General features: G+C 46.4%; 1 protein-coding gene across 3 annotated transcripts in view; it reads left to right on the top strand.

Annotated features, from left to right (window-relative positions):
- The window catches only part of LOC106564511 (microtubule-associated serine/threonine-protein kinase 1), an 89,230-nt gene extending 75,525 nt beyond the window's left edge, over positions 1-13,705 (top strand). For all 3 annotated transcript variants that reach the window (XM_045691045.1, XM_045691046.1, XM_045691047.1), the window contains 12 exons: positions 331-432; positions 1,274-1,396; positions 1,866-1,978; positions 5,934-6,094; positions 6,472-6,722; positions 6,954-7,214; positions 7,549-7,793; positions 7,908-8,030; positions 8,347-8,483; positions 8,684-8,874; positions 9,447-9,877; positions 10,168-13,705. In XM_045691045.1, the coding sequence (XP_045547001.1) occupies positions 331-432; positions 1,274-1,396; positions 1,866-1,978; positions 5,934-6,094; positions 6,472-6,722; positions 6,954-7,214; positions 7,549-7,793; positions 7,908-8,030; positions 8,347-8,483; positions 8,684-8,874; positions 9,447-9,877; positions 10,168-11,670 (3,641 nt within the window). In that variant the 3' untranslated portion in view covers positions 11,671-13,705. The remainder of the gene's footprint in view (positions 1-330; positions 433-1,273; positions 1,397-1,865; positions 1,979-5,933; positions 6,095-6,471; positions 6,723-6,953; positions 7,215-7,548; positions 7,794-7,907; positions 8,031-8,346; positions 8,484-8,683; positions 8,875-9,446; positions 9,878-10,167) is intronic.
- The last annotated feature ends 157 nt before the right edge of the window (positions 13,706-13,862 follow it).

Below are 13,862 nucleotides of genomic sequence, written 5' to 3' on the forward strand. Positions count from 1 at the left end.
ACATGAGGGCTGGCCTTTCCTCTGTGTCTGCACCTGTTGTCTTTTTGAATCCCCCTCAGTGCCTCTTGTTCTGTGCTGTATGTCAGGGGTTTTCAAAGCTCTCCTCGGGGACCCCCCAGACAATTCACAAGTTGAATCGTGTGCTAGCTCTGGAATAGATGAAATGAATGGCTGGGGGTCCCCGAGGAGAGGTTTAAAAACCACTGCTGTAGGTGACTGTTGACTCTAAGGCCTCTGTCTGTGTACTAACTTGTACCTGATTCAATGTTGGTCCGGTTCCAAATCCTTGCTGTTCATTCTCTCTGTAACTGGCTCTGTTGTCTCTCTCAGATGACATAGTGTGGCCTGATGGAGATGAGGTCCTGCCTGCTGATGCCCAGGGACTGATATCAACCCTGCTACAGACCAATCCACTGATGAGGCTGGGTACAGGTAATACAACAGGGCTTGTCAAACTTGTTCTGCACACGACAAAAGGCCCTTAGTTGACACTAAAAGATTTTCTCAGGGGACCTAATTTCAACTTGGTCCCTCCCGACACCTAGTTTCGGAACCAATGTGCTAGAATTTAAGAATGTTCCTCCTGTTTCTGCTGTAGTCTACTGTCATAATCTTACCAAACACAACCTTGTTTGTCAAGGCAATGCATTGTTGAACACAGATTTTACTACAGACCCGGGTTCATTCCCAGGCTGTGCCACAACTGGCCGTGGCCTGGAGTCCCATAGGACGGCACACAATTGGCCCAGCGTCGTCCAGGTTAGGAGAGGGTTTGGCTGGGGGTGCTTTACTTGGCTCATCGTGCTGTAGCACCTCCTTGTGGCGGGCCGGGTGCCTGCAGGCTGACCCTGGTCGCCAGTTGAACAGTGTTTCCTCCGACACATTGGTGCAGCTGGCTTCCGGGTTAAGCTGGCGGGTGTTTAGGAGCGCGGTTAGGCGGGTCATGTTTCAGAGGACACATGACTCCACCTTCACCTCTCCTGAGTCCATTGGGGAGTTGCAGCGATGAGACAAGATCGAAAAGGGGGGTAGATTTTTTTGAAAATTAGAGTAACAACAGTCTGGCACGCAGCAGGCTGCTCTCCCTAGCTCTCTGATATGAGTCAGAAAATATTCCTGCTGACAGTGTCTAATAAATCATGCCATAATTATTCACATTTTAACCTTTGTTTATGTATTACTCCAACTACCATGGCCCAGAGCCATATGCTCTTCCGAGGCCTACATTCTCAGAGCTGATCTTGTTGTTGGTATTATTCCTCCGTGCCCCCAGGGGGAGCTTTTGAGGTGAAGCAGCACTCGTTCTTCTCTGACCTGGACTGGAACAGTCTACTGAGACAGAAGGCAGAGTTCATACCTCACCTGGAGTCAGAAGAGGACACCAGCTACTTCGACAGTGAGTGCCGTTACCTGTGTATTTAATGCCAATAAAGCACACTGGCTGCATTTACACAGGCAGCCCAATTCTGATATTTTGCCCAATTGGCCCAAAAACGTATCTGATTGATCAAAATACATATCATTGGAAAAATATCAGAATTGGGCTCCGTGTGTAAAGCCAGTGAGTCTTTGATAGGGGTTATCTCATGGTAAAACTCAGCCAAGCCAGAGAGTGGTTCTCCCAAAGTGTTGCAGCGTTTTGCAGCGACTTTGAAAAGTGTAAGCAGAGGAGAGAGAACGGCAAGGCTAGGGCCGTTAAATTATTTATGAAAACTAAGATGTTACATCTCTCTCTCTCTCTCTCTCGCTCTCTCTCTCTCTCTCGCACTCTGTTTCTCTTCATCTTTTTCTCTCAATCTCTCTTTCTCGCCATCTCTCTCTCTGTCTCTCTCTGTTTTTCTCTCTCTTCTCCTGTCCTCCCTCAGCCCGTTCAGATCGTTATCACCACATCAATGCGTACGATGAGGATGACACCAACGATGATGATGAGCCTGTTGAGATCAGACAGTTCTCCTCCTGCTCCCCTCGCTTCAGCAAGGTACACACACACACACACACACACACACACACACACACACACACACACACACACACACACACACACACACACACACACACACACACACACACACACACACATGGTTGGGGAGTAACTGATTACATTACAAAACACTAACAGATTAAAGATACTTTTGACAAACTAGATGATTACTTCTTGGATTACTTTTAAATTCAGAAAGGATGTTTGCTGGAAAAAAATATCCATTATGACATCTTTCTGTTTTCTCAATGACATTCAATTCAGCATTGACAAAAGGCACAAGTTTAACTTTGTTCCACCTGAGAGAGTCTGACCACAAGTCAGAGACCACTATGATGACACACCAAATGTGTTTGATGGATCATTTTTGTCTTCTTCTAATGTCTCTTAAGGGGAAGGTAACTGAAAGATTATGTTACTGAGTTTGTGCAATCCAAAAGTTACGTTACAGATTCCAATTTGGACAGGTAAACATACTTTTTAATATTGTCACATACACCAGATAGGTGCAGTGAAATGTATTGTTTTACAGGGTCAGCCATAGTAGTACGGCTCCACTGGAGCAAATTAAAGTTAAGTTCAAGGGCTAACAACCAATGTCTCACCTTGTCGGCTCTTCGAACCAGTGATCTTTCAGTTACCGGCCAAACGCTCTAACGGTTAGGCTACCTTCCACTCTAGGTAACTAGTAACTGTAGTGGATTACATTTAAATAGGAACCTACCCAACCCTGCACACACACACGTGCCACACACACTCCTCTGGCTGCCCTCGCATCAGCAAGGTCATTTTCTCTCTTCATCTCCCCTTACTTAACGGTGTCTTCTAGCTATCCCATCTCATTTTTCATCCTGGCTCTGGCTCTATCTCTCTCTCTCTCTCCCTCACTTGTTGTCCTCTCTCTTCATCCCTCTGTTTGTCCACCTCATAGTTTGAATCCCTATTATCCTGTCATTCTGTCGTTACGCCATCTTTCCTTCTATATTATCTTTCTCTCTGCTGCCTGTATGGGTGGGGACTAATGAAGGGTCTCTTGTGGGAATGAGTAGGGCTGTTTGCATGTGTGTGTGTGTGTGTGTGTGTGTGTGTGTGTGTGTGTGTGTGTGTGTGTGTGTGTGTGTGTGTGTGTGTGTGTGTGTGTGTGTGTGTGTGTGTGGGTGGGTGTGAAGGGTCTCTTGTATAAATGGAGAGGGCTAAGGGCTCTATTACAGTAGCCGTACATTGATGGAGAGACCTGATTAGGGTCTAGAACACTGCCTGCTGGTTTCAAAGCATACACACGGACGCATGTACACACACACACACACACACACACACACACACACACACACACACACACACACACACACACACACACACACACACAGAGAGAGCACAAGTGGTGATGCAGGTGGCTGCATCACCACTTGGTACGGCAACTGCAAGGCTACAGAGGGTGGTGAGTATGACCCAGTGCTCCCTGCCATCCAGGACCTCTATATAGGTGGTGTTAGAGGAAGGCCCAAAAAATTGTCAAAGACTCCAGCCAGTCATAGATGGTCATAGACTGTTCTCACTGCTACCGCACAAGCGGTACCGAGGCGCCAAGTCAGGAACCAACAAGACCCTGAACAGCTTCTACCCCCAAGCCATAAGACTGCTAAACAAGTCTGCTAAATAGCTCATCAAATGGCTACCCGGACTACCTGCATTAACCATCTCTTGCACTGACTCTATGCCCACACACTGGACTCTACACACAGACTCACAGATATTTACACCAGTGGCGGTCAGTGCCATTTAAGATGAGGCATGGCCTTATTTCTATTACAGCATATTGGATGACTGTCATTCATATTCCATTCAACCAGCTCAATGTATCATCGATAGGTTTAGGCTACTACGTGATACTCACATTTTCTCTATAACCATCATGAGGTTGCTACAACCTAGCCTATGAATGAAAGTTTACAACGTAGGTACACAGGTCGAGAGACAAATGTGAGTAATCAAGTTGACAGACAGTTACACATTCAATACCGCCTTGCTCACTCTTGCCTGCATCTAGCTTATTTAGAGTGTAATCATTAGTCCATCAGTTGCAAACAAGAGTTTCTATTGGTCAAATAAAGGTATGTTTATTACATTTCGTTCTGTTTTAGAAAGGTTTTTCAACAGAATTGGTAGAATGAATACACCCCTGATCACACGCAAATACAGTTCACTTTCATAGCAGCCACATACAAAGAGTATGATCACTTTGCTTGTTAATTCCTTCTCGCATCTACTCGCTCTCCTCCTCTCACCTTTTCCCTTCGCTTGTGGACAAAGTGCATAACACATAAGCTGTCTGTGATCAGGTGAAAAAACCTTTCCAAGCCAAACCTTAATATCATAACCGCTAACTGCTACACACAGCCTTCATCATTGTCACCATATTAGCTAACATCATGGTCAACATAGCTACTAGAACTAACGCGTTAATATAAACCTACTACAATCATGCAGCACAGCGTATGGTCAGCAAGCAGTTAGCAGTTACACCGGTGGGCCCTGGTGGCAATAACTTCATAAAACAAAAAGCTTACCTTGACTTGGAAGAGTTCCAGTGTTGGCTAGCCATAGCCAGCTAGCTAACATAGCATCCCTTTCTGTTTGAGCCAGGTGTTTGAGTAGGTTAAACTATCATTGCTGTTCAACTATTGTCTTTCTCTCTCTTTGAGTCAACTAATCACCACATTTTATGCACCGAAGTGCTAGGTAGCTGTAGCTTCTGCTTTCAGTACTAGATTCATTCTCTGATCCTTTGATTTGGTGCACACCATGTCAGTTCATGCTGCAAGAGCTCTGATAGGTTGTAGGATATCCTCAGTAAGTTGTCATATTTACTGTGTAAGTCTATGGAAGGGGGTGAGAACCATGAGCTTTCTAGGTTTTTTATTCAAGTCAATGTACCCAGAGGAGGACGGAAACTAGCTGTCCTCCGGTTACACCATAGTGCTATCCTAAGAGTGCTGTTGAGGCTACTGTAGAACTTTATTGCAGAACAGTGTGTTTTAATCAATTATTTGGTGATGTAAATATATATTTAGTCAAAATTTTTATATTTAGTTTAACTTTTTAGATATGTCACAATTTTTTTTCTTCAGAAATTCACTGAGGAGGATGGTCCTCCCCCTCCTCTGAGGAGCCTCCACTGACTTAAACTGACACCCCACCACACACATACACTCACTCACACACACACACACACACACACATTACTACATACTGTACAAAAGACCCGTAAGTAAGCATTTCCCTGTTAGTCTACAACTGTAGTAAAATGTGATTGGATTTATTACAGTAGTTTAGATATAGAAGCCAATGTACATATCACAGTACAGCTCATGTTATGGCCACTGCTTCAGTTACCATGGTGCTGAATACTCTTTAGCCTTGTTTTAAAGCACTGTTCTTGTTGTTAAGCTGGTCTCCCACACACACCAGCATACTCACAGCTCATTTACGAGACCTTGCCGTGAGTGTGTGTGTGTGTGTGTGTGTGTGTGTGTGTGTGTGTGTGTGTGTGTGTGTGTGTGTGTGTGTGTGTGTGTGTGTGTGTGTGTGTGTGTGTGTGTGTGTGTGTGTGTGTGTCTGTGTCTGTGTCTGTGTCTGTGTGCGTGTTGTTGTACGTATTAGCTGAAGCACCCACCTACTTTGTATTACATGTAAAGTAGTTGACTCTATCCTATCCTTATTTAAATGCAGTTGTAAGTTAATTAGCTCCGCGATCTTTCTATCTACAGTATGTAACTGACTATCATGTTCTATGTTTGGCTTAAGGCTAAGGGTAGTGATGATGAGTGTTTTAACCAACTTGCTTCCTTTATGTTCAGGCCATGTATTCATAAAGTGTTTCAGAGTAGGAGTGCTGACCTAGAATCAGCAGTGTGGCTCAGATTTGGATTTTCTCTCCATGGACCCTCTGCAGGTGTACAGCAGCATGGAGCACCTGTCCCAGTTGGAGCAGAAGGCCCCCTCAGTTACTCGACGGGAACACAAGGGCTCCCGGGAGGACAACAAGGGGAAGAGAGAGAGTCTGGGAAGCTTCCCTATCAGGGACAAGAGCTGGAGGACCGGATCACCTGAGATGTGAGTGTGGTGGGTTGAGGGGGGGGGGGGGTTCATGTCTGAGTTTCATACACAGGTTGGTTTATAGAAGTGAGATCCACGGTCTATAATTGACTCTAGTGAGTGTGATTGTGTGAACTCTCACGCTGAGCTCCTGTATTGGAGAAGTGTCAGAACCTAAGACGGTGGTAGCAGCCATTAAATCATCCAAACGGAGAGATGTTAACACTAACTTTAAGGGGGTATACATAGGCATTCATGAAATGTACACAAGTCATGACACCTTTATACCAACATTCACAACACATTGATTCAACATCAGTTTAAACAAGTTTTCAAAATAAAAGTTCCTTAGCATTGGGAATAATAGCCTCTCCTCTTCTCCTGCCCCCTCAAAGGAAGCGTCTGTCCGGTTCTGAGTCCCTCTACATGGACGGTGACTCCAGCCCTCCACTCGGGGCCCGGCGCCGTTTCTCTGCTCTCATGGATACGCATCGCTTTGCCTCACAGCAGGAGGACAACCCAGACCCCCTGACACGCCAGCCCCCTGTCAAGGCTAGGGGGACTTCACTGGAGGTGGCCTCCGTCCCCTCCACACCCCCCTCCACCCCTAGCACCACCCCCGACCCAAAGGAGGAACATGTAGAAGGTGAGGGAGAGAGAGAGAGAGGGAGAGAGAGAGAGAGAGATTACGGGGTGGTGGAGGTTTGTTTCACTTGTATTGTCACCTGACAAACTGGTGATTTTATCAGGTGAGGTGAAAATTGAAAAGTCAGTAGAAAGTGATCATGTGTAGAGTGTAAGAAAGCCAAGAGAGGACGCCAGCTAAACTCCAACAATGTACTTGAGACTGGAGAGTAATATGTTTTTCCGCCAACAGAGAAATCACCAAGGCCAGGCGAGACTCTGGGAGCCACGCCCACCCCCTCCACTACTCCTGGACCTACATCAGCCTATAGGGAGCTGGGGGCAGGGCCTGTGTATGACCCCCTGGGCCCCCGGGCCACGAATGACCTGGTCCTCCGCAGGGCGAGACACCAGCAGATGTCAGGAGACACAGGGGAGAAGAGGAACTCACGGCCTGGCAACAAGGTTATCAAGTCAGCCTCGGCCACAGCCCTGTCTGTCATCATACCTGCAGGTAACTATGTTGAATTTTTATGTGTTGTCTCTGGCTTGAATAGCTTTATATTTTAATAATCAAATACATTTAATCAGGAAGTCAATTAATCACTATGGCCTCCTGCCACTATAGGGTGCTGTGAGCTGGGATGTTACTCTAATGCTGAGTTTACACAGCATGCTTCAAACCACATGATGAAATAGTACACTGTAATATGTGTATCTCTATGTCTAAAATCTTTCTTACTCTTTTTCTTACCCACAATCACTATTCCATTCTCTCACAATTTGTCATCCCTTCATTTTCCCCTTTCCCATTACTCCTCTCCCTAACATTCTCCCCCCCACCACAGTAGACCAGTACGTCCACAGTCACAGCTCCCCCTTGGCCAGCCCCATGTCCCCCCGCTCCCTGTCCTCCAACCCCTCCTCCCGGGACTCGTCACCCAGCCGTGACTACTGTCCGGCCCCCGCCGTCAGCGTGCTGCGCTCTCCCATCACCATCCACCGCTCAGGGAAGAAGTACGGATTTACCCTCAGGGCGATACGGGTCTACATGGGAGATACGGATGTTTACAGTGTCCATCACATCATCTGGGTGAGGAGAGGGGGAGGAGAAGGGGGAGGGGTGGATTGATTAATTAATTAATTAACTTGAAAGGGGTACACTATCCTATTTATTGATTGACAATGTATCCTCGTCCAATGGCAGCACGTGGAGGATGGAGGCCCCGCCCAGGAAGCAGGACTGTGTGCTGGTGACCTCATCACCCATGTGAATGGGGAGTCTGTCCACGGATTGGTCCACACGGAAGTGGTGGAACTCATTCTAAAGGTATGATGGAAGAAGAGACTGGGTTCTACAATAGACTTTGTTGATATTCGTAGGTTTGCGTAACATCCATGCACTGTGTTGGTCTCTTAAGCTATGAGTAAGGGTGTTATTCGTCAATGTAGATGTGAAGGAAGTTGTTCTGTGACCATGCTCATGTGATGAGTAACTTGCCTGCATACTAGCGTTAGCTCCCTGAGCTAGTGCCCAGGCTTTAGCTCAGCACGCTAACCTAGACTTGTGGCATGCAGAAAACCTGTCATCAAACCCCAGTCAGTCACATAGACATGGCTCATCATCATTCTGTGTGCCCCTGCAGAGTGGCAACAAGGTGACAGTGACCACCACACCGTTTGAAAACACCTCCATCAAGGTGGGTCCGGCACGCAAGTCCAACTACAAGTGCAAGATGGCCCGACGCTATAAGAGGCCCATCGGCAAAGAGGGACAAGAGAGGTACTGTAGTATGGCACTCTCATTTACAGTAGAATAACAGTTACATGTATTTATTTAGCAGTCTGCTAATACGTTTCAGTATCTCTCCATGTTATACATTGCGAAACGTTTTTTTATTTTTATGAAAACAATTCTCTACTACCCTCTCATACTCCATCCCCTATCCCTCTGTCCCCCTCCTCCCTCTCTCCTCCCTACAGTAAGAAGCATAGCTCCCTGTTCAGGAAGATCACTAAACAGTCTAACCTGCTCCACACCAGCCGCAGCCTGTCCTCTCTGAACCGCTCTCTGTCGTCCAGTGACAGTCTACCAGGTTCTCCCTCCCACAACCTGTCAGCCCGCTCCCCTACACAGCAGGGATACAGGTCCACACCTGAGTCCTCCTACCTGGGTGAGTAACAGACCTGAGGGGTATACTACAAAGCAGCATCAATGAGTTAGCCAGCTAACTTGCCTAACTATTCTGAAATACATTTATTTGAAAGATAAGCGTAGAATGTGCATGGTTTAGTTGACTCAACAACCAAAAACATATATCTAAGTTTAGCTTTTTTAATGAACTAGAAAATCAATAGTTCTTTCTGGTTGTTTATGGAAGTTAGCTGGCTAACTCATTGATCCCGCTTTGTATTATACCCCTCAGGGTTCCAAATAGTATTTGTTTTCTTTGAAGTAAATAGAGTGTTTGAGATTGTCAGATGGGTGTCAGATGGACAGGGTTTGGGAACCAGTTTTGGTTCCATTGCACCAGGCAAGCTGAATCAAACTTTGTAATCCCAGTTGTGGCTGAACTGATTATTACTCTGTAATTGAAGAATCTGTTTTTCCCTCTTCCTCTCTCACCTTTCTCTTTTCTATCTATCTTCTCTCTTCTTGTCTCTCTTTCTCTTTCTCTACTCCTCTCTTTTTTCTCTTTATCTTCACTGTAACCTCTCTCTTGTCTTTCTCTTTCCTCTCCCCCAGGTGTGTCCTCTCAGAGCAGCTCTCCTGCCTCCAGCACCCCCAACTCCCCTGCCGCCTCCCAGCACATGCGCCCCAGCTCCCTGCACGGCCTCTCCCCCAAGCTCCACCGCCAGTACCGCTCGGCCCGCTGCAAGTCCGCCGGCAACATCCCCCTCTCCCCCTTAGCCCACACACCATCCCCCACCCAGTCCTCCCCTCCCCCACTCCCGGGCCACACCATCGGTAGCTCCAACACCACCCAGACCTTCCCTGCCGGGGCAAAGCTTCACTCATCACCACCCGTGGTCCGCCCCAGGCCCAAGTCTGCCGAGCCGCCCCGTTCCCCACTCCTCAAGAGGGTCCAGTCGGCAGAGAAGCTCACCTCGCCGCTGTCTCATTCCCAGTCGTCGAGTGGTGGGGTGGGAGGGCCTCTGAGGAAACACAGCCTGGAGGTATTGTGAATGTGGCGGTCTGAGATGTGTATTAGAGGTGTGACACATAGGTAATGTGTGCTATGTGTGTATTATGAATGTGTCCAGTTTGTAATGTACAGTATAGTGTTGATTTAGTTTTTTCATCTCATTTATTAGTTTAGGTATACACGGGGAAGACATTTAAATACAGTTAAAACAACACATTGGGAATTAAAAGAACTTGAGCCTTTTTTAGTAGACCTACTGTATACAGCATCACTATGTGTCTAAGACAATTTCCCCCTAAATAAAAGTTTATCCTATCCTAGGTCCAGCACTCTGACTTGTACCGCAAGGACCAGTTCCACTGTTGCGAGCTGGGGCTCCAGAGTTTGTTGGAGACGGAAGGGGAGAATCTACCACCTCCGAACCCCCCACTGCTGCCCTCCGCCCCGGGCTCCCAGGGTTCATCTACAGGGGCAACTACCACGACACCCGAGACGGGGGTGCTCAAGCCGATGAGGAAGTTAGGGAGGCAGGAGTCGCCGCTGAGTAGGGATACACTGCTGGCTGGTAGGGAGAGGGAGAGAGAGAGAGAGAGGAAGAGAGAGAGGGAAAGAGAAAGATCGAGGGAGAGGGTGGGAGAGATCATTATGGCTTATAGCAACAGGACAACAACCGTCCCAGAGAGGTCACCTAACCGAGGAGGAGGAGCCACAACAGATAATCACCAATCAATAGCTAGAAAACCCTCAACCAGTGAGCATACCTTTAGCCCTCAGAGTAGCCCCACCTACAGAGCCCAATCCAGCCAATCGCCAAATCTGGAGTCCATCAAAGCTACAAGTCCCAAAACTACAAGTCCCATTACTCCCACTGGGTCACCAGGTATCTTTAGGGGCCATCCAGAAGGAGCAGAGAAGAGCCAGCGTCAGACAAACATGTCTATCAAGCTACAGAGCCTCCGAACGGCCGTGAGTACAAGCCCTCTCAGCCAAGACTCCCAGGAGAATTACGGAGAGTACAGAACGGAACCAAAGCTAAATGGAGACAACAAGGTGTGTCCTCATCCTCCTCCAAGGCCCAGCATGCCCTGTGGGGGCCCTCTAGGGAGAGGCACTAGTCCAGACAGAGGCATGGGTATGGGTGGATCATCAATAACGTTAGGGTCTACAGGTATGTTCAAGGCTAGTAGTAAACCATCAGGAATAGTAGGAGAGAGCCTGAGAAAGAATGGAGCCGAGAACAATGGCTCTCCAAGAACTTCAGAACTGGGGTTGAGAAGCCCCCAAAGCCCCAAACCTCCAGCCAGGGCCCTGGCTCCGGCTGTCCCACCCCACGGACAACCCCTCTCCCTGGGCAAGGTGAGGCAGGGCCTGGGGCCTGTCAACTGCTACCGAGGGACCCTGGACTGGGAGGATAAATGTCGGCTGGAGGTAGTGGAAGAACACTCTCCATCCCCCTCCCCCTCCCCCACAGGCGTCACCCCCTCGCTCTGCGCACCCTCCTTCTGTCCAGGCAGGTCCAGGCCTGTTTCCCCCGGCGACAAGACCAGCTTCGTCACCCAGCTGACCAGTGCTGCTAAATTGGTCCTGGGGCCTATAAAGGGGTCAATGGTGTCCCAGTCCCAGGAGGGACCCAAGGGGAAGGAGCTGAAAGACATGCCCAAGCTGGGTGAGGAGAAGCAAGGTGCCTCGGCAGGAAAGTCTGAGGCTTCGTCTGGACTCGGAGTCCGGATGGTTGGCGGTGGCACCACAGTGGCCCAAAGTCCAGCTAACTCTGTTCCTCAGCCTGATAAGGCGAACACAGGTAGCAACCCCCCCAAATTGTAACCCTTCTATCTGAAGGGAGTTTAGAGAGGAGGGCATTGAGAAATGAGATGCCTTTTCAGAGTTCTAGAAGTTCTAGAATTCCACAATGTCAAGCACTTAAGGGAACATTCCAGTTCTAGAAGAGAATATCAACATGGTATTTACTGATCTGTAACCATGAGTGAGCAGAACTATTGTAAAGGTGCTTTTACGGCCATTTTCTATTATACAGTTAGTATGTATTAAGTCAACGCTCCACTTTATGAACTATTAGATATCTATAACAGATCTGTATGTATGTATGTGAAATGAATGCATGTCATGTGGTACAGTTTGTGTGTTTCTAGAATAAAAAGGAGTGAAAAGTGCTTTACTGATCAAAACATGCTGAATACTGTGAAACACCAAATCCAGTTACTTACTCGGTTTTTCTATCTCGACTAAACGACCAATCACTTCTGTTTCTATAATTCACTAAAATAAACATCATCACAAGCAGACAGTATGCTGAGGCACAATCAAACCATTACAACCTTGACAGCAACAACAACAAAACACAAAATCCAATCGGCCACTGTAGATTTGTCTTTGGAAAGTAAATGACAAAATGACTACTGTAAAAGACAATGACGCGGCCACTAGATTTTAATTTTAGAAAGACACTTTCATCCAAAGCGACTTACAGTCATGCATGGATACATTTTTCAGATGGGTAACCCCAGTGGGAATTGAACCCACAGCCCTTGACTGAGCCACACAGGACCAATGACTACTGTAGTTTTCTGTTACTACTGTAAGGCCCATGACAAAGAATGATGGTCCAACACTACACCCACTGAAGTCCTCAGTTGATTAGCATAGCCAGATTAGCATAGCATGCTGCCAATGAATGTCTGTAAGTGAAGGATGAAATGAAACAACCTTGAGTTAGTTCTGGGTGAATCTTGAAGGCTCTGGCACATTTGTGTGTCATAGATTGCGTCCGAAATGGCATCATATTCCCTATAAAGTGCACTACTTTTGATCAGAGCCCCTGTGGTAGTGCACTATATAGGGAATAGGGTGCATTTGGTGCCTTGGTAAAGAAGAGTAAAGCTCCTCTGACAGTTCTGAAGCTCAGAGCGCTTATCTCTGCAGAACAGGACTAGTACTGCAGCCCACACACACACACGCACTGGTGTAAGCGGAGTTGATATTCATGGATTTAAATCCCATACCCCTGTGGTGGATGATTTGGGCCGTGTGAGTGTGTGCGTGCCCCAATGTGTGTGTGTCAGTTCAGGGATGGGTTCAGTAAGCCAGAAACTATATAGAAATGAACAGAATCCAAACTTGAATAACATTGATAAACTAGAATAATTGTATTTAGTTGTGAATAAAATGATCTGTTACTTGATCCTGACTGCACAGCTACAGTAAGGAGATTACTGTAAATATCTGTAAAGACTTGAAAAATACTTATTGTTATACTGAAGTATTTATTCTATGGCTCTACTATTCCTACGTTCTAATTGTCACTAATCATGTTTTGTTTTGAACCAAAAAGGCGAAGAAGAAAAAGAAGGTGAAAATGGATGTAGCATATTTAATAGATGTAAAATGCATATTAAGGGCTTTATGGATGGTTAAGGTTTTTCATTATTTGATGTCAAATGTTCACTTGCTGTTGCTGTTATCTTTTATCCATCTTTTTTTCTATTAACCTTATTTTCATATTGGATTCCTTCCTAATTCTGGTGTCAGGTATCTGAGATTTTAACTGTCATTTTTTAGTCTGGGTGCCAGTCTGTTTCTTGCCAACTCTGTATGGAATTGTCATGCCAAACAATGGCAATGGAGTAGGCAAAATCACAAACAGATCTGGGACCAGGCTAGTCTGTGTTGTGAAATAATAATATGACTATCCATGTTTCACTCACCACAGTAGGATTCACTGTAAGTTGAGCACTACAACTGTATGTGTGTTAAGATAATACACTGTGCATTATTTCAATGGTGAAATTATGATGATCTCTCTCTCTCTCTCTCTCTCTCTCTCTCTCTCTCTCTCGCTCTCTCATGTATCTTCTCTATCAAACATGTAACACCCATAATCTGTATGCGAATGATTGGCAAATGTTTGTTAGCGGATGAAGAATATCAGATGTTGGAATTAGTCTGGTAGAATATTTTGTGACGATATGCAAGCTTTTATGTACTACATTACTTGGCTA

This window comes from Salmo salar, chromosome ssa12 (assembly GCF_905237065.1).
Source record: "Salmo salar chromosome ssa12, Ssal_v3.1, whole genome shotgun sequence".
NCBI lineage: Eukaryota > Metazoa > Chordata > Actinopteri > Salmoniformes > Salmonidae > Salmo > Salmo salar.